This window comes from Amphibalanus amphitrite, unplaced genomic scaffold (assembly GCF_019059575.1).
Source record: "Amphibalanus amphitrite isolate SeventyFive unplaced genomic scaffold, NRLGWU_Aamphi_draft 000092F_arrow, whole genome shotgun sequence".
Classification (NCBI taxonomy): Eukaryota; Metazoa; Arthropoda; class Thecostraca; order Balanomorpha; family Balanidae; genus Amphibalanus; species Amphibalanus amphitrite.
Window position 1 is genome coordinate 939,681 of NW_024881588.1, and position 20,320 is coordinate 960,000.

Genomic DNA, 20,320 nt, shown 5'->3' on the forward strand with positions numbered 1-20,320 from the left:
GTGGGCGTTAGGGTCCACGGAGATCTCTTAACCCATGACTGGCACTGGCCATGATGTCAGGTGGTCGGTGACACCACGTGGACAGTCACGGCAGTGTCACCGTGGTGTCAGCGTGACTGTCACTAGGGTGTCACCGAATGCCGTCATTTCCCATGTGCGTCGCTAAGGGCGACCATTGCGGGGTGGACGGAGTTGCCATACGGCCTTTGTGCGGTTTCATTCGGCTGCATTTGCGGTGACATAGTTTCTTGTGGTTTCGTTCTGCGGTTGTTGAGCTGCTTTGATTTAAAATTAATAATACCTACTTTTGGAACTCGATAAAGGTACCAATGTTCTTCCTTTCGCTTGTTTCTTTTACCTGCTATTCAGGCATACACAGGCAAGTACTGGGCTTACAGAGTAAGCTGTAAGCTCAATTTTAGGTACTGCATTCCCTTTCCTTCCTCGAAATGACATGTCCAAGCGCCGTGTCCGTACAAATTCGGGCGGCCCCTGGCACGCTCCATAACTAGCCACCGTTCACCTTATAGCGTCTGTCTCCTTGCACCTGAGTTCTCGTTAACACCCCTACAAGGAGCCGGCAGCCCTGCACGCTGGCCGCTCCGCCCTGCCCGATTGCGTTACACCTCTGTGCAGCTCACAGCCCGTCTCCGGGTCCAGTGGGGGGCCGCGCACCACGGCGGCACTTCGATTGATGATGACACTAATGCGTGCGCGGCCTATCTGCATGGCCCGAAAGAAGCTGACGCATGGTGGCCTTGCGTACTGATGAAGGACCAGGCAGAGTCGTGAGTGGACTGCCGGCAGCCCATCAGGTGCCGAGCTGTGTCCGACCTGAGCGGTGGCACGTGCTGTGATTTTTCTCGGCGAAATTCGTGTTGCCTATATATTTTGCGGGATTGCTTCTTTACATTCGTACTTTCTGTGCAATAGCGCTTGTATAGGTACATGCTTCCAGAAGTCGTGCATAATTAAATCGGTAACCTTTCGCGTATTGTCAATACTGTCCTGCTGTGATCACGGAACCAAATTTATCGGATGCTGTTCAAGGCACAGCCGCAGGAAAGGTTACGGCTCGCAAGTTAAAGGTCATCGAAAGGTCGCATCTTGATGTCCGGTGGCTTCGGAGATCTTAGAAGTCAGGTAATTAAGTCGAATTACTGATATTCTACATGACTGTATTTTGTCTACCATCAAGGAAATTTTCATTTCGAAAGTAGAAGATTGATAATAAAGCTCTTATGAGTTTGTTAAAGGCTTTTTACGTTTTACATTTGCACATTTTAGATACCTACATTTTGTCAATGCATCAAACACTGAATGGTAGTGTTCTGCATGTGCATTTTGTAATGCATGTAAAATAAGTACATTTTCGGCTGACGCTATGGTACTAGCTAAATTAGCTTGGCATGAACGAATTTTGGAGGGGATTGAGAAACTGACGCACTGCATACTGACAAAAGATAAAATTGACTTGAAAAGGTGGTACGCGAGGACCTTGGACGTTATGTAGCGATATTCAGTGGCGATTCTGACTCGCCGGCGTAGTTCAAAGGACGGCCACCCACCAGCAGTCCCTGTTTCGGATCACATTCACAAACTGACATGACATGGAAGGTCATCAGTCCTCGTCCGTCATATTCTCCGAGCACTGGTGTCGTGTCCTATCCCGGCGCACGGCGGTAGCTATAGATCTTCGTTCCTTCCCGCTCCACCAGCTGATCTTTGCACCTGACCGGCGCGCGGGGATGGTAGGTGACGTGTCCTCTCTCAACCCATTACACCACCCCTTCGGACACCTGTCTGATGTGCGTGCCACCGCGTGACCTTGTCGCCCCTCTCTGTGCACGTGTGCACAGCAGCTGAGGGTGCGCGGTGTGTGCACATCACCTTTTGCACGGCGCCGGCCCGCGACGATCAGAGAGTTCTAGTGCATGACCTCTGAGCTGGCCGACTGCCAGCCACTGCCGCCGGTCGGCAGCGTGGCGAGCTCCTCCCGCGACGGTCAGGAGCGGCGGGCACGGAGTGGAGGCTGCAGTGGCCGGTCGGCCGGTGTGCTCGCTCCATGACTCTGTCCCGGCGCGGCGGGGTCAGTCGCGGTAGCAGCCGCTCTGCAGCACTGGTCTCAGATCGGCAGACGTGACTCCGTCTCTCACCTATCGCTCCGATCGGAACGGCAACCCACACAGGTGCCGACTAGGGAACATCGGAACGGGGCGAAACAAAAACGCCGCGACCTCGCGCGCCGGGCCGCTGTTTTGACCGCGAGGCTTCGTGATGGGGCGGAACCGAAAGGAACTGGTTGTTACGGAACCGCTGGGAGGCACAAAGTGGTAGTTACTCAGCCGAGAAAGCTGTTTGGCTGAAAATGCCAACGCCTCGTCGCAAGCGGTTTCAAAGGTGGCCTTAACGTTTATCGATTGTGCTGTTTGTAATTAGCCTCTGGAACTTGACTATGTGTTTTGCAAACTAAATAGGTTGGTTCCTGGTTCGCTCGATTGTTTTGTTCCGACCTGGGACGTTCTCCTCCAATATATAGCCTTGGAGCCATGCGTCGCTCGCCCAGCCGATGTCGCGGCGTCCTCGGCCATGCTGCATACGTAAGGAGCCTCTTGTGTCTGTCCCCACATTCCTCTCCCAGCCACCCGGCCGGCAGGAATGACGCTGGCAGTGGCAGCGGTGGCGGACCAGCCCCCAGCCTCGGCCTCACGTCTGGCCAGTCATGCCTGACCGGTGACCGGCCGTTCGGGGAGGTGCTCAGGTGCACGGCGGGACGAGAGAACGCCGGCGGCGCGGCTACCTGCTGCGCCACGCCACGTCACACGGCGCCACGTCTCGCCGCGTCACTCCTGCCGCCGATTCGGTCCGCCGCGAGCTGCGGGGAAGGAGGGGAGGCCGAGAGGGCGCGCCCGACCGGCGTAGCCCGCGGCGACAGCGGCTCGCGGGGAGGGCTGCGGCCTTGTAGTCGCCGCTTTCTCCCAACGATTCTGGGTCAGGTGGGCAACGACCTAGCGAGGTAAAATCGACGGCAATCCCCTCCAGAAAGGACGCGAGTTGAAGGGCCCGAAAGGGACACTTATCTCCAGTTGACTGGGAGAGAGACAATTCTTGTCAGTTCACATCTCTCTGTTTTACATGCGAGTCAAAGGCACGTCTGTTTGACAGGCCACGCGGTGTCCGACTAGAGTGACGTCATGTGGGGTGCGGGACAGCCCCGGCCGCAGTCACGTGGTCAGATGGGTGCTGTATATGGACAGGACATGCGGTCACGTGCCATGACGCCGCATCTTTCCCACCGGTATCGTATTCTGTGTGGTGACAGACGGTTGACATGTCGCAGGGACGTCTCAAACAGAGCTGTGGTGTAACTCACACCCTTGTTCACTTATTTCGCCCATAGCCTGGATAAATTTTGATTAACGAAGCAAGCGTTAAAGGTAGTGTGCCACCTTTGAAAGATTGGCCATTTTATTTTTCCTAGGATAAGAAGCTTCTGTTTTTACCTAATATCGCAAAAAAATCAAAAATGGGCCTGAAATAGTGCCTTTTTCGCCTAAAAGTTTATCGGTTTTTCGATATGTATAACAATTGTAGTGGGCTGACCTGTAAACAGGCGTCGGCAACAATCGCGAATGCGGCGCACATGTGACAATAAGCAAAGGTCATTATAGAGTTACGACGTACGGGAATGAGTTATCAGCTGTCTAATCGTAGACAACACAATGTCGAGCCTTAAAATGTAAGCCTGTATTGGTATTGTTTCTTTTATTTGGCTGTCGAACATTATTTATGGTTTGAAATATGATTTTATGTAAAATAATTGATATGAAAAAGCCGTCTCTTAAGTTATGACCCCATTTCACCACACGCAAGTGGCAGAAATGACAATGATCAGCTGACGCATTTTTCTTGGCCGAAGTCAGAGCGCGCGGCCCGACGCACCACCACCGCACCACAAAGTATGAGCAGAAGCCGCACCCAAAGCCAGGGCCCCGGTAACGTGAGGTAGCCGAGTCGGGGCAGCGTGCGCTGACCCAAGCCGGGGCCGCAGCTTTGGGCGCGGTCTACCGCATCCCCGCGGGCAGCCCCGGGCTATCACATGACACCGGGAGGACGCGCGGCCCCGGCTTGGGTCAGCGCACGCTGCCCCGACTCGGCTACCTCACGTTACCGGGGCCCTGGCTTTGGGCGCGGTCTACCGCACCACCTAGCAGGCGTGTTCGAAACCGCAGGAGATGATGATGAACGGGTTTATCGAAACTTGATTGGATGAGCATATCGGTAATAGCGATTTCAGTGTGTGCATTTATTGTTCATAGTGGTGTGAAATGTGGTTGGGGTACGACCGACAACCCGTCGGGGCGAATTTCGCACTGGGGTACTCAAAATTTGAAGAATTTAAGACGTTTCCATGAGTTTTGAAGGTATCGATAAGTTCTTAAAATCCGGTTCTCCTTATCTGGGCCATTAACTCCATACGGTCCAGGAAAGCTGGCACACTACCTTTAACATAACCTTTTAGTATATGACTGCAGTGATGGGAGGATCGACATTTCTTTGCTTTTGTTTTCTCTGGCGATCACATTCATGGATCACCATGCATTGCCAATGCAAACGCTGATGCACCGTCAGCATCACGACAATGCATAATATTTACCAATGCATGCCATGGCATGAGCTAATCGCGCAAAAAATGAGCCTCGTCGAGGAAAAACTGCGGTGCGGCGCGGTCATAAAAGTCGGCTCAACCATCAGTCCCGGCGTTGTTGTGGCCCGGACTGACGTGAAGGCATGAGTCCGTTGCCAACTGGAGGGGCCAGTGGGTGACGGCAGCCATGTTTCATCGACCTTTGTCGGGTGGAATCGACGACAGAAAAAAACAATGGTGTCGTAATTATGTTGTCATTCGTGAGTTCATTATTCTTGTGAATATGGCCAACTTTTGATGGCCTGCGTGACGATATGGCTATATTTATTTATATGACCAGACATCCAGTAGCAGTGTACCTATCTGTTTACATCATCTCGGCTCAAATGATTGTTAATGTCAAGGTGTGAAACTAAGACACTGTCCAAATTTCCTGTGCATGGATATCTGGTCACCATTGGTGCGAACATGAATCGAAAAAGTAGGTACTTACATGACATCGTTTTATATATTCTCAAGCAGCCCGTCGTACCAAATAAACCCGTGTTACGTGTATTCAATTAATGAGGTCGTGAGTTTGAACCATGTTCGATTGATTTTACACAGATGTAAAACCTGCAACAGACAATGGTCATCCATCTGGGAGTCAGGTCTGATCCGATATCCTGGTGACGTTGCTGACAGGATCTTGAATGATTCAGCTGAGACATCTCCCGGTATCACGTGGTACCGGGGCCGCGCCTCATTTCCAACCGGTTGCTACTTCATGGCTGTTCTCAGACATGGCTATCTATAAAATAGCCGGTCTATATCGAGAATCCTTATGTCGAGATGCATGGGTGGATTCATTTGTAGCTCCATCTGCTTAGCTGCTTGCTAACTTCATCAAGTCTCCTTTCAGTCAGCAGTTTCAGCGCCTGTTTTAACGTCTTCATTTGGGTCGACAAAGGCCAATCTGACACTCTGCCAACACTGCAGTCCATCATGTGTCCATCACGTTGGCCCACCTGGCACCGGAGCACACGTGACGGGTTAGCTCGGCACCGGGGCAGGGGTGGCTCTGTAGGCCGGGATCTCTGCGGCGCTCAGACGCGCTGACGGGTCACATTCCTTCCCCGCGGGCCGCGGCCGTGACACCGGCCAGCTGACGGCTGCCCAACCAGTAAGCAGCTGGAGCCGACAACTCGCAGCTTGGACCGGCGCCAGCCATGACGGCAATATAGGCGACATGTGCGCGACGACGGGGGAGTTTCGAAATCCAAACGGCTTGGTTGTGTTTATGCCTGTGATGGTTGCCGTAAACATTTCATTGATGTCAGGATGTTTGATTGGTTAGCAGTGCGATCCTCATTTATGTTCGAATCATGCTAGAGCTATACGTTTTGCTCGTCATTATTTACATGCTGACTTATGGCTCACCTGTGTAAAGCATCGAACGATTCTCGTATTACCAGAAGACCAGCGTGGCTCAAGAACTCGATGATAACATTGTTCACAACAATGTTAAGTACTCTCTGACGTTTATTTAGTCGCCATCAGCTGTCGAGGGACACAAACACTACACGTTTCGGCCGAACACCCACTGGTCGGTCTCTGTCGCGGGGCGTTCGGCTGCGTTCGCGCCTTCTGAGCGCCTTGCGTGTCTTGCGTGACGCTGGAGTCTGACCCTCTGTTGTAAGATGTTGATGACCTTTATTGCACTTTTTCCGAGCCTCTAGCCAACCGATAACAAAGCGGCTGCACAAAGTCCGGCGCTGCGCTGCTGTTCTGGTACGGTGCTCTAAAAGTCTATTTAACGTTATGATTCTCGCTGCTAATCACCTATGTAGGATGAAGAAGAGAGCTCGGACGGTGGATGGCTGAACCGAATCACCTCTAGTCAAGCTGAATGGAACTAGCGTTGGTTTGGTTGGACAAAGCGGAGCAGGTGCAGAAGTGCCTGCACTGAGCCGAGTTCGCTCGACGCTCCATGGTGACGTAGTCGCCGCGCCGTGACCCGTCCAAGGTCAACCGGGACCAGTTCCGTGTCACGGCCAGTCCCCAGTGAACGGACGGCCGGAGGAATGGATGGGGTGGGCAGCACGGGGATAGAGCTGAGAGCGGGATGGAGGCTGCAGCGGCGCAGGGTGCACCGGCATCCCAGCAGTAGATGGATGAGGGGTCGGACCAGCGCTGAGACCCCTTCTCGGAACGGGAACTGCTGATCTTATACCGGGATTATTCTAATTGGTTAAGGTGCACGCGGGGGAGAGGGAGAGATAAGATCACATTCATTTAGGGTCCCTGTGCAGGTGCGTGGCCGAGGACATAGCCGGGAGGGAGGACAGAGATATAGCCGGGAGGAAGGACAGAGTCAGAGATGTAGCCGAGAGGGAAGACAGCGAATAGAGATATAGCCGGGAGGAAGGACGGTGACATTGCGCATCGGTCATCCGTCCAGTGAAAGGAAAGGTACAGCTAGCTGCTAGGGCCACCGTGGTCTTCGTAGAAGGGTTTGTTATGACAGATTGAAACAAAACTATTTATTGAGAAATGGTGACTTGAGTTGTTGCATGACGTCAAAAGGCTTCAAGAACGTTACCGACTTCAGCGCAGTATATTAATGCGATGTTCTGATTTTTAATCGTGTGTATGAACTGTACTGATTGATTGCGAGCAAACAAACTTGATTGATGGGGGTGGGACATGACGCATGACCTACCGATTGGTGCAATATTCGACTTCAAGGCTGGCATAACAATCAGTGGTCCTGTACACTCCTCAAAGGTCGTCCGTTTCACAGAGGCATGTCGGATCGTACCGGATCGGACCTGTTTTGCTGTTTATTGCTCATGTCCGTATCTGTTTCATTTCTCATGCCTCGACCCTGATCGCATTCCGTTTCCGTTTCACATGCCTTGTCTCACGCCATGGATACCGTGATCTAGTTTACGTGTGTCGTCCCTTTGTTCCTGGTCGCATGCCTAAACCTGCATAACACATGACGTTCGTATCGACACGTCACCCCATCTCTAACCCACATCCTTCCTGTGTCGCGCTGCACCCTGTTCCACCTCCGCCCCATACCGCTGCGGTCAGTGGTCGCACCACCCTGCGCTGACCTCACCCCCGAGTCCGTCTGACGTCACACCCTCCCCCCGTGTCTCCCTCAGCCGTACAGCCGCTATGCCGCCTCCAACGACGCCCTCGAGGAGATGGACAAGGTGTTTGGCGACACTGAGCGCGAGGTGTTCAAGACGCTGGTGAAGGCTGACGAGCCGGAGCCCAAGCTGCCCAAGCGCTACTCCGAGGACGACTTCCAAGGTGAGAGGCGCGGGAAGGGAGTATCGCTCTGTGGAGATACCTACAGGTATAGGCTTACTATTCTCACTGCGTCCTGTAATCGTCAGGATAAAGGCATGGACCCTAGACTATAGGCAACACCATATTCAACCATCCACCCCTGGCCAGTCCAGAACCAGAGCGCGCTGTGTGGCTCGAGACCGATATATCGACCAGACCGAATATTACTGAAAATCCGTTTTGCATATCTTTGCACCCAACTTGGCCAAAACAGAACGTGTAAGATTACCCTGAAACCTGTATTTACCACTTCTGACAGCTTGATTGCCTTTACTTTGGTAATGGCCGATCGAACGCTAGTCTATAAATTGACAGCCTATTATATCAGAGCGTGGAAGTTGAGCCGGCGTGCGTGTCTATATCCGTTCAGTTGTGCAAGCCATTGGATTATTTTTTCACGACTTTTAAAGCAGTTTCATATGCAGTGCAGATGACAGTATGCACATTGCACAATGCATACCTACTGCATACAAGACATCTGTACTGTCTGTAGCGTCAAGCGTGTGTATGCTTTTTAAGTATAAATGTTTCCGTTTTAATCTGAGCTCTTCTTGTCGTATTCCCATTGTTTTATCTGATCCCCGTGAGCCTTGACCCTCCCAAAGTGCGTGTGCGTGCGTGCGGTCTAAATTGAGGGCCGATGGTGCGGTGCCGGTACTGCCCGTCCCATTAGACGGTGACCTTGTTGATTTGGAGTAGAGCCGAGTGCGGATGTGGTCGTCCTTCGCTGGCCCGCACCGAGTTCCGGCTCGTAAATCCAGCGTGAGTGGTCCGATTCCACTTGGAGACACTGCAAACAAAACATAAGCGTAATCGAACGATAGCAGTTCGCCAAAGGCGAACCACCTTCTTCATTGGATGTGAAACTCTGGAAAGCAGGCTAGTTCCCATAAAGTGAGTACGTTTTCTGACCTCAAATTTATTGTCATCTGTAATGATAAACTTGTGATCCCTCCTTTGCCCCTACCCTGTTGACGCTTGCCTCAGTAAATTATAGCATACCTGTAGGGGATCACATTTCGGGTTTCTGGATTTCGGGCATTCGTTTTTCGTCATCTAGACATGTTTATTGTTCATGTTTTAGCTTTTGCGTCGTAGCAGATATACTGGATGCCACCCACGTTATATCACGAACAGCACTGACAGTCTAGATTTAAACGTTCAGGCAATGGGTGTCGTCGAATTCCTTCGGAAGACAAATGGCCTAGCATGATATCAACCTCTTGTTTGTCCTGCAACGAAGGGCGCACTAGCCTATCCAAACGACAAAAGCAACATTTTATTTCTCTATAAAAGACCGGCCAGTACAATTACCACTTGTGTCAGCGGGGACGGTTTCATATGCTCTGATTGGTGACTACCTCCTTCGACGGTAAACAACACAGAGCTAATTCCACGATAATGGCCCAGGGTCGGTCATTTGGATGCATCTTGTTCATCGGCGGCCGGCTCGTGAGTGGTTCATGAAAAGCACGGCGGAACGGCGTGCTCGGCGCCCTCTCGTGACAGGATGTCGTGCGCCTACGCCCCGCCGGCGAGATAAGGTCCATGGGGACACTGCTGGGAGGCAGGCTCACGTGCATTGACAGTGGCTTCATGGGGGGGGGGGGAGGACCAGGCAGGCAGAAAAATGACTGCAGGTTCGCCGCTGATCAATGTAATGGAATACTGACGTCTTTGGACGTCTCTTATGAGTTGATTTCATCGGGCACGCTCGGTCGTTTTATTTTCGTCGGTTCCAAGAGCGGCCTTTCATTATGGGCTAACTATAAACACGATCGGTTCTACAAGGCAATGGCATGCGCTTTGTATGCCTCTGCACAAGTGGTCAATTTCTTATTGAGGTGATAAGTTGTTTTACGTGACATGTGGCCATTTACCCTCATGTTTATGTAACTACAGCCATCATTTCTGTCACATATTTCGATTTTCCGCTGCTGGGCTGCTCCAAGTGTCGTTATAACCTCTGGGTCGGCCACTGTTGATCGCTGACCGATGACCGCTGGGTCACTTAACCAATGACTGCTGACCGGTGCAGTGGCGGACGGGTCAGTCTCCGCTGATCAACGGCCGCGGGCTTCAGTCACAGCTCTCACTCCGGGATTGGTTGGCGGCCTCCGGTGTAACGAGCTGACTACGGCGCAGTAGGCCCGCTCTCTCTCATCTCCTCCGCTGTGCCGCCGGCCGGCAGTGGCCCGCTCCGCCGGCAGTGGCCGATCGCCCGGCACTAGCCGTTCGACCTCACATCGCCCCGGGAGACAGACCGCTCGGTTCAACGGACTAACCGCTTCGAGAGTAGGCGCAGCGGCGTATTTAGAAAATCGCGAAGGGGGGGGCCAAGGGTTTGGAGGGCGCCACCTCACCCAAGGAGGGCGCCATACGGTCGCGAGATAAAAAATCGCTCAGTGGGGGTTGGGGGGTTGGGAGGCGTTTTTTACCATGCCACCAGTTTTTTTTTTTTTTGCGTAACCTCGTATAGGTCGTGCTGCATTGATTTTGCATCGTGTGTATTCATTATACTCCAGGTCACAAAAGGTCAAGTGTTCTTGAAATGCTGCGCCGAAGGCGCGCGAAATTTTTGAAAACAACCTTTTCCTCCGCTTTTTAGGCACGCCTTTTATACGATCACTGTTCAAAGCTCCTCTCGCTCTTTTACCAAATTTGAAGCTGTAAAAAATACCTAAGGTTTGGTCGGGCCGCTGCCACACAAACTGTACAGAAAGCTTGGCTCATGGGTGTCGATGTATAAAAGTTTATTGGCGGTGGCATATCTACGCACCAGATCACCGTATCGGATTGATACCGGAGCGCGAGATGCGTAAACATCATCCAAATTACCTCAGACCAGCCTTCATAGCCTTCTCACAGATGCATACAGTGTACCCACATAACCAGTTTCAATCACCGAAACTTCAGATGCCTGCTGTTGCGCCCGAACCTGTTGACAATACTTAATCGTAATCCATATAGATGCCATGATGCACGTAAAGTAGGATCAATCCGTTAAGACCAAAGACATGTTTTATGCATCGTAGAGCGTAGATAGTTTTGGTAGGTATAGATACTTCATTCATTGTGCTGAATGCACGTTCATTTGTGGCAGTTTTCACAGGCAAGACATCAACTATGTGCAATAGAACGACTAAGTTGAAAACATGCCAAAGGAGTAAATAAATGATAGGAGGGCAGCGATCAACGGATGTTGCCAATAGGTAGAAGGGCTGCGATCCACAGGAGGGCACTAATAGGTAGAAGAGCCCCGATCAACATCCCGAGTTTCGACAGTAGGGCACCGATAGGTAGGAAGTTGGCGAGCAGCAGGAGGGCGCCAATGGATAGAAGGGCAGCGATCAACAGGAGGGCACCAATAGGTAGGAGGGCGCCGATCAACAATCAACAGGAGGGCGCCACCAGGTAAGAGGGTGGCGAGGAACAGGAGAGCACCAATAGGAGGGTGGCGATCAACAAGAGGTCGCCAATAGGTGGGAGGGCGGTCATCAACTGGAAGTCGCCAATGAGCGGAAGGGTGACGATTAAAATGGGGGTGGCAATGGTGAGGAGGGCGCCTTTGCTCAAGAGGATGACACGAACAGGAGGGCGTCTGTGCGGAGGGCGCTGGTCAACAGGAAGGTGCCAGTGGATAGGAGGGCGGTGATCAACAGGAGGGTGCCAGTGGTTAGGAGGGCGGCGATCTACACGAGGGCGCCAATAGGAGAAGGGCCCCGATTAACATTCAACAGGAAGGACTAGGGAACCAATAGGTAGGAGGGCGGCACTGAACAAGAGGGTGCCAAAAGGGAGAAAGGCGGCCTTCAAAATTTCACATGAGGGCTCAATAGGTAGGAGAGCGCCAATAATTATGAGGACGCCGATCAGCAGAAGGGCGGCAATGTGTAGCAGGGTGGCGACCTACAGGAGGGCGCCTTCGGGTGAGAGGGCGCTTATTTACAGGACAGCGGCTTACATAGGCGACCACCGTTACGCTTAGAGAGCTACAGCCTACAAATGTGGTTGGAAGGCGCCCGAGGGAGCCCTCCAACCGTATTTGGAGGGCGTATTTGGAATGGGCGTCCTCCGAGGGCGCCCTCCATCCGTATTTTCCCTGTAAACACATTCGCGATTGGAGGGCGCCCTCCAGTCGCGATTGTTTTTCGATTCGATTATATCACAATTGCATTTGCGATTGGAGGGCGCCTTCGGCGCCCTCCAATCGCAAAGGGCGCCTTCGGCGCCCAAGGGGGGGGGGGCCATGGCCCAGTGGCCCCCCCCCCTGCCTACGCCCCTGAGTAGGCGCGTGGGATCATGCCGGTCGCGCAGCTGGGCAATGAATAGAGATAGACCTAGAGGAGAGCTAAGTTTTGAACGGGATTCAAATTTCCTAAACTTAGATGACAATGTTCTCCATTACTGCGAATCTCTCCATCAGATCTTGGTGCGTTTAGGAGATGTCAACTGAAATATGTGTGACATCCGGCTCGCAAAAGTTCGTAATTGCCCCCTTAGCTTGTTCCTTATTTCGATACCAAGCATTGCACAACTTTTAGATTTGTAGGGCCAGAGCTCATTCACGAAATTTTTCATCTTCGAACAGAACAGTGATGTGACCGTTTCGAGCCGTTTGGCGCTCTCCAGTTGGTCCTGATGGGGTGGTCTGCTGAGATGGTGCGTTGGCCGCATTACAAACCAGATGAAGTCTCTTTGTGTCTGACGGGTCTGGCCTCAGAAATGTTTCGATCCAATGTATCATGCGTAATTTGATCACAAGAATAGGACATTGTTTTGTCAGCCAGCGTCTTTTCCTAATGTGACGCGTGAGGTTACAAATGTGTCCGGTTGGCGACAGAGTTGGTACGATGAACTCCGAGAAAAGCGATGCGTTTGGAATAGGAATAAGGACATCATTTCATCGGCATAAATTTACGTCTACGGGCGTAGCTGTAATGGGCACAAAGCCTGACACTTGCCTTGGTCTCGTGCTAGATGCTATATACGATATGTTGTGCCATAAAACACCTGAGCGTTTCATGGCGCTAATGCTGGATTAACCCGCGCCCTGGTGGGGTCTGTTTATAACGCGACCTGGTGGGGGGGGGCTATTTTTTGCCCCCCCCCCCTCGTATCTCCGAAACTACTGGACGGATCCGCAAAATTCAAACGGCGTTCGAAAGGCCTGTCAAATTTGTCGAGGGAAACCAAATTTCATTGACCTCGGGGTCACCGATGACGTCACAGGTCAGGTCAAAGATGAAATGTTTCAACGTTCACGGGGCTTCTAGGGAATGCGCTATAACACCGAGGAAAACGCATTTTGTCGAGAATCAGCGGTAGGGCGTCAGTTGCCTAGTAGATATGTTGCTACTAGAGGTCACTGGCAATACCAGGTCAGGTCACAGGTCAGGTCACCAAGGGTCACAGGTCAGGTCACATGAGCCCAACTTTACTAAGGTTGTGTGATGCATGTTTTATGGCCAATTTTTCATTTCCAACTCAATGGTGTTGGTTATAAGACTATCAGGTACGGCTTAGGTCACTTTCTTGTGAAGTTCAGGTCAAGGTCAGGCCAAAAAAGGTCAAATTTTAAAGTTGATAGTTTTGCATAAAATGGGTATTGATTCGATGCAGCTCGTCACGGGGAGTCTAATGGTGGTCTTTGTTTTGCGCTACGGGGTCTAGAATTGCTAAAAATTGAGTTTGAATATTTGACGTCATCAATTTTGAACAGTTTTTTCGCTATAACTTCGCCAAAAAAAGAAGTATCCATCTCAAATTTGGTATGTGGATGGAAGGCGGTAAGGACTATCACATATATTCCGGTTTTTGCGAAATTCAAAAAACTTTTAGGATTTTTCGATTATTATATCCAAAAAATCTATTTTTTTATTTTCGGGGGTCAAAATCCAAAAATTTCAAAAATCCGAGATAGTAGTTTTGTAGCCGTGTCTAATCTACAGCTTTTATGTCTTTATCATTTTTCTGTATTTGCAAAGCTATAGGCCTGACAGCTCTTCCCGCGAAGCCCTTTTTTGGGTCGAAAACGGCAGAACATGACGTCACTCTGACGTCATTTCCGGCCAACCTATCATAGCCTTTGGAAAAATTTTTAGTCACAATGTGTAAAATTGATGTCCGGGAGGGTACTGAAAGTTTCGTGACGATCGGCGCAGCGGTTCTGGAGATATATCGAAAAGTCTGGAGGGGGGGGGCAAAAAATAGCCCCCCCCCCCCCCACCAGGTCGCGGGTTAATACACGCATCTAGGTATTTGTCACGTATTATCGTAGTGAAGTTTCGGTATGCTACAATGAGCCACAAGTTGTTGATATAGTTGAATATCCGTTTTAACTATGCAGCCTATGACTTCAGAGTACATTAGCAGCGGCCCTTTTTTATCCTTTGCCACGCGACACGGCGATGGTCACCGAATACCAATGGGCTGTTACCAGGCAGTGTCCACCCACCACTCCACCAAGATCAAGGCCATGCGAGTGGGTGCCGCAGTGGCATATGTCCACCGACGGATTTGAAGGTCATAAAGTTGCAGTTCATGCAGCTGCAGCTAAGGCTGCAATATGGCATGTCATGTCGTCTCGATAGGATCTCCCGATCCGTCTCTGTACCCGGTTACTCCCTCTCAAGCTGACCCCCCCCCCCCTCTTCTCAAGGGGCGCTGCCCTCTGTGCACCTCCAGTAAGGACCAGTGCCATTTGGGACTGTGTTCCTCTTAGCGTGATTCTTTGCAGCGCCGTTCAGACCCAGTTATCGACAATTGACCCAGACTGACGTTTAGTGTTATTGGAGGCCGCGGAGGTCGCACCGTTTGCGCCCCATCAGCCGCCCATGTCATGGGAACGATCTATTGGCCGGCCTCCCTGGCGGTGCGTCTTACTACCGCACTCGACGGGAAGTCATCGATTGTCCCTGTGTTGTACAACTGGCACCCATAACGAACCACGCGAACACATGGAACAAGTGGTAACTAAGTCCAATCCGTCCGCTGTTTCAGGCCACTTCAAGGAGAACCAGTTCGCTCGGCCTCACGACGTCCTGAAACATGGCAAGAAGAAGAAGAAGAGTCACGGCAGTGCCTCTGACGCCAAGGATGTAAGTCATCAACTGTCCGTCTGGCTGTAGTGCCCCAGCTAATATCAGTGATTACCCCGGCGCCCTGTTCTTTTCCACTGACGGCGGCTGTTTTGGTCGCGGTGTCTGTGTCTCTCCTCTGATGAGGTCCGCCTCCTTTGTTAGCTCCCGATCGATTTCCTCTGGATCGGACGGCTGGCGCGGCCGTCCCGTGCAGCTACCCATGGCCGGAGAATGGACTCGGGTGTCCCAGACCCAGAGGCCACGAACAGGAGCGGGGTACGCCGGGCCCGGCCCGGCCAGGGTCTGATGCGTAGTTCGAAGGTGCAATGACGTAGAATGGTCATATGAGGCATGCTCGGTCACGATGTTTGTTCTTGTGGTGTCCGTGTTACTAAACTTGTCTGTAGATGACTGTTCGTGAGAATCGTACAGTTCACCCGTTCAATACGGAAATGTTCGTGCGTGCTCGTGATCGTTCACTCGTTCTCTTTCGTCACCCGGAGGACCATAAAGTTATTGTTCATATAAGTAAAAGTCTATTCTTGAATGAAACGGAAACGATTAAAATGCACAAAATACGGCGGTCACAAATGCGGTTCACTGAATCGTTCTCGTAGGGCCACGTCGGCCGCGTCGTACGTAAGGCCACGTCGGCCACGTCGTGCACCGGGCCGTCGCGCACCGGTGGAGTCCCGTCGAAGACTGTCAGGCCCCCGTCCCGTCTCAGCCCTCGTGGTACGCACAACACGTGGGCATGAGAACCAGGACAGGGGCCAGATGACACATATGTGAGCGGCGTGGCGCGGCGGACCGACCGCCGCGCTCCGAGCGCCGGCCGTCTTTGCGAAGATATCAAAAATGCCTATTTGCTCGCTAACATAGCCGGCCCGGTTTTTCGCGATCATCCGCGGAAAATCCAACAACTAGCGAGCAATCGTTCAAGCGTCCCGTACGCACGCACACACTCGTAACGATCCGTTCAACATGCGCGATATACATACACTCACATACAATGCACATTACGCACTACACAATGTCTGACTGAGGCAGGCATTATCCCCGCCAACAATCACCCAGTCATAAAACTGGTGACGGCGCGGTCTCGGCAGCCGGGTGCCGTCACACACTGACGCATGTCGTAAACTACACACGCTGGGCCGAGAGGCATTGGCGGCAGTGACATTGCCGTCACATGGCCGACACACAACAAACACCCATCACACAATGTACAACATGACACACATTACGTTACCGAAGCGGCGAAGCGAACAAACGCGGACGTACAATAGCGCTAACACGGTGCGTATCATAAACTAATCTAACACTGCTATGTTACACTCTAAGGTCGTAAACTACTAGCGCGTCCAAGAACTGTCACATGGCTCACAGCTGATAGCTAATGGCTGAACACTCAACACAAATGACCGTTCGCAGCGGACAGAATGAGCGGCTCACTCTCTCACGCACACACACACGTTAACACCGCGAATGGCGGGCGCAGGAAGCATTAATAAACGCTCCGATCTCCACACTGCTCGCCGGCGGCACAGTGCGGTCGTAGACGACTCACTTTAGCCGTCCCCCGTGCCGCACATTATCTCTCCGAGTCCGTTTACTGTTCGTCGCCGTCGCACTCGAGACGGCAGAGACGAGAGACTGGCCGCCTGTAACGACCAGTGGCAGTCGTCGCATCCACGGCGCGGATACGACCGCCTACACCGGGGTCATACACTCCGCTCGTCCCATCGGCCGGTGTCCACGCGGTACGTCTCCGTCGGTCAGTCGCACTAGTTCGCCAACCTTGACCTCGGTCGTGTCCATGATCGACATGCAGTGTGCGGTCGGCGTGCGCGGGGAGACACTCTCGCCGCCGGCGTCGCCAGGAGCGATCCTGCGGCTGCGTGTTCTTCCGCTTCCAGCGACGGCCACCGACTCTGAGCAGGCCGCCGGAGTCCATGAGGCAGGACGAGAAGTCACTGCCGTTTACGACCGGCTCCGCTCGCTCGGTGACGCACGCTGTCACCCTCGTCTCGTCGTCGGAGAGGGCGGCCGGGCCGGACCGCGCGGCTGGACCTCGCATCCACGGTCCGCCGGGGGCGAGGTCCGTCCCCGGGCCGCCTCTGCTGAAGATGTCGGCCGGGCCCGGCGGCTCGGCTGCGTGACACCACTGGGTCGTCTCTGATGATTCCTGGGTGTGAAGGTCAGCGACTGCACTCGTTTTATCACTGACACGAACGTGATTGACAACGTGTTCACCATCAAGCACCGAGCGTTCCGACGCCCGCCCGGTCACCGTCCATCCCAACAGCGTCCTTACGGCGCACAGCGTTCCCGTCGGTCCCTCGATCACTTCCCGCGGCACAATAAGTTCGATGACGTCGGTTCCCAGGAGCACCTCCACTGGGCCGTGGGTGGCGCTGGGGAGATCCAGGTCGGCAAGGTGCGGCCATTTCTCCTTTGCTACTGTGCAGTCCATGGCCTTGGCTGACACGTTTAACGTCGGCGTCGTTTGGGCGTTTCGTATACGGTGTACCCTGCCGTCGCCGCCCACAGCCTCGACGGCGAAGGATACGCGTCGTGACGTCGTCGTTTGGGTCCCACTCAGCGTACTCAGTACCAATTTGTCGGTGGGCCCCGAGATGCCGAGCCGGTCACACAGGTCGTCGGTGATCAGTGTGACCTGACTGCCCAGGTCGAAGAGTGCGTTCGTGGTGCGGCTACCTGCCGGCCCATTTACGGTGATGGGCACCACCTGCAGGAGAACATCACTGCGAGGCTCGGCCGATGCGGTGCCGACATGTTTGGCAGATGACGGCGTACCATCATCGGAATCGCGCAGCGGAAACACTCGTCCTCCATTGTGTAACAGCGTGTGATGACGCCTGCCGCAGTGCTCCGCGTCACATCGTTCATCACTGGGACACGTAGCGCTGATGTGACCACGACCTAGGCAGTTAAAGCACAGTCCGTTTCTGCCGACGAACTCTGCCTTCTCAATCACAGTCAGCGCGAGAAATTCGTCACAGTGCTGGAGCTCGTGTGTTTGCTGACACATGGTACACCAGTCACTGTGTCCGTCTGCTGATGACTTTATGGCAGCTGCCCTCTCCCGCTTTACAGCCGCCGGCGTGGGCCGCGCCGACGCGGTGGTAAACACGCGTCTCGGGCGGCACTCAGCGTCATTAGCCTCGACCTTCGGCAGCTGCTTGGTGGTCACGTTCAAGGCCAACCGACCAGCTGACACATGACGGCGAAGCCATTCGTCGAGATCGACGAGCGTCGGACGAGTGATGCCATTTTCCACCATGTGCTCGCCCCACCTCCAGGCGAGGGAGGCTGGTAGCTTCCCAGTCACAGTGGTGACGTTCGTGGCGGCAGCGAGGTCGTGCTCGTAGTGCAGACACTGTAGGACGCTCACCGCGGTGTGGAGCTCACGAGACAGCTCTGTGAGCGCTGACAGGTCACCGTCTTTCACTGGCCGCGCTGTGAGCAGTCTTTTCATCGTGGCGTGTATCACACGGGACGGGTCACCAAACTCTCGTTCCAGCTCACCCAGGGCAGTGCTATATAGACTGGCGTCGCAGAGCATGCCCCGCACAGACTCTCTCGCCGGCCCCGTCAGGTGAGACTGCAGATAGGTCAGCCGTTCTACGTCGGTGAGGTCGGCGCGGTCGTGTACCAGCGCTTTGAAGAGGGCTATCCACCGCGGCCACTCGATGGCAGAGCCTCCGAACTTCTCCAGTGTGATGCGCGGCAGATGCGGGACCGCTCGCGTGTCGTCACTGGACGGACGCTGCAGACGCATTGCAGGTGGAGGCACAGCGCTGACGGGAGCCGTATCCACTGGTGGCACGTGTAGCTGAGACTGAGTCAGCCACTGTCGGGTGCGCGTGACCGACTCGTCCGTCTGTCGAGACACGCATACCTGCACCGGTGGCTCTGTTGCAACCACCGGGAGGCCGGCGACGGATGGTGCAGCGTAAGAACGAGCGAGCTGCAAACCCCGCTCCTCCTGCTCCAGCAGCTCCAACTCCAGCTGGCGGCATTCTGCTTCATCCTTCGCCGCCTGAGCTTCCAGCGCTGCCTGCGCCTCCGCCTGCTCCGCCTGCCGCCGGGACTGCTCTGCCTGCGCCTCCGCCTGTTGTCGGGCTTGCTCCGCCTGCGCCTCCGCCTGACGCCGGGCCAGCTCAGCCTTGGCGGCGGCGGCGCGCTGGGCCTGTTCCGCCTGGAGCTGGCTAAGTGCAGCCCGGCGGCGGGCTTCACTGAGACCGGAGGACGCCGTGCTGAAGCTCGCCTCGCTCCTCGTGTGATACGAGCTTCGGCGGCTTTGATGTGATTTCGCATCACTGGCATGTCGTGACCGCTTGTCAGACATTGTACTCACAGTTCACAACACCGCGTCGTCACTGTAAATCCATCACACTAGTTCACTGATATCCGGCCCGGAGGACCAGAATGTTCATGAGAATCGTACAGTTCACCCGTTCAATACGGAAATGTTCGTGCGTGCTCGTGATCGTTCACTCGTTCTCTTTCGTCACCCGGAGGACCATAAAGTTATTGTTCATATAAGTAAAAGTCTATTCTTGAATGAAACGGAAACGATTAAAATGCACAAAATACGGCGGTCACAAATGCGGTTCACTGAATCGTTCTCGTAGGGCCACGTCGGCCGCGTCGTACGTAAGGCCACGTCGGCCACGTCGTGCACCGGGCCGTCGCGCACCGGTGGAGTCCCGTCGAAGACTGTCAGGCCCCCGTCCCGTCTCAGCCCTCGTGGTACGCACAACACGTGGGCATGAGAACCAGGACAGGGGCCAGATGACACATATGTGAGCGGCGTGGCGCGGCGGACCGACCGCCGCGCTCCGAGCGCCGGCCGTCTTTGCGAAGATATCAAAAATGCCTATTTGCTCGCTAACAATGACCGTTCATTGCTAATCTAGGAATGCAATGATTATTAATTAGCCTTGATTAGAGGCAGAGTCCATGTTTGCACCAGCACATAATAGCGATGCCTTTCATTCACTGATCGTATGATGCATTATCCTCGACCTGACCTGGTCAGCTGAATCATCTGTGGCCTCACAACAACCCTCCCCCTCCCTTCCCACAGGGCGCCGCCGGTGATACGGCCATCTCCATTCCGGAGGAGCAGCAGGGGGAGTCTGCCGGCGCCGAGGCGCCCACCGAGCCGCCGCCGGCGACCCCGTCCACCGACGAGCCGAGCACGCCGCCCGTCACCGAC

At 53.7% G+C, this 20,320-nt stretch overlaps 1 protein-coding gene across 2 annotated transcripts in view; it reads left to right on the forward strand.

Annotated features, from left to right (window-relative positions):
- Positions 1-20,320, forward strand: part of LOC122380179 (band 3 anion transport protein-like) — a 76,991-nt gene that overhangs the window by 45,616 nt on the left and 11,055 nt on the right. For both annotated transcript variants that reach the window (XM_043363115.1, XM_043363114.1), the window contains 3 exons: positions 7,801-7,951; positions 14,993-15,090; positions 20,189-20,320. The exon at positions 20,189-20,320 is cut by the window's right edge and continues 8 nt beyond it. In XM_043363115.1, coding sequence (XP_043219050.1) covers positions 7,801-7,951; positions 14,993-15,090; positions 20,189-20,320 — 381 coding nt within the window. The remainder of the gene's footprint in view (positions 1-7,800; positions 7,952-14,992; positions 15,091-20,188) is intronic.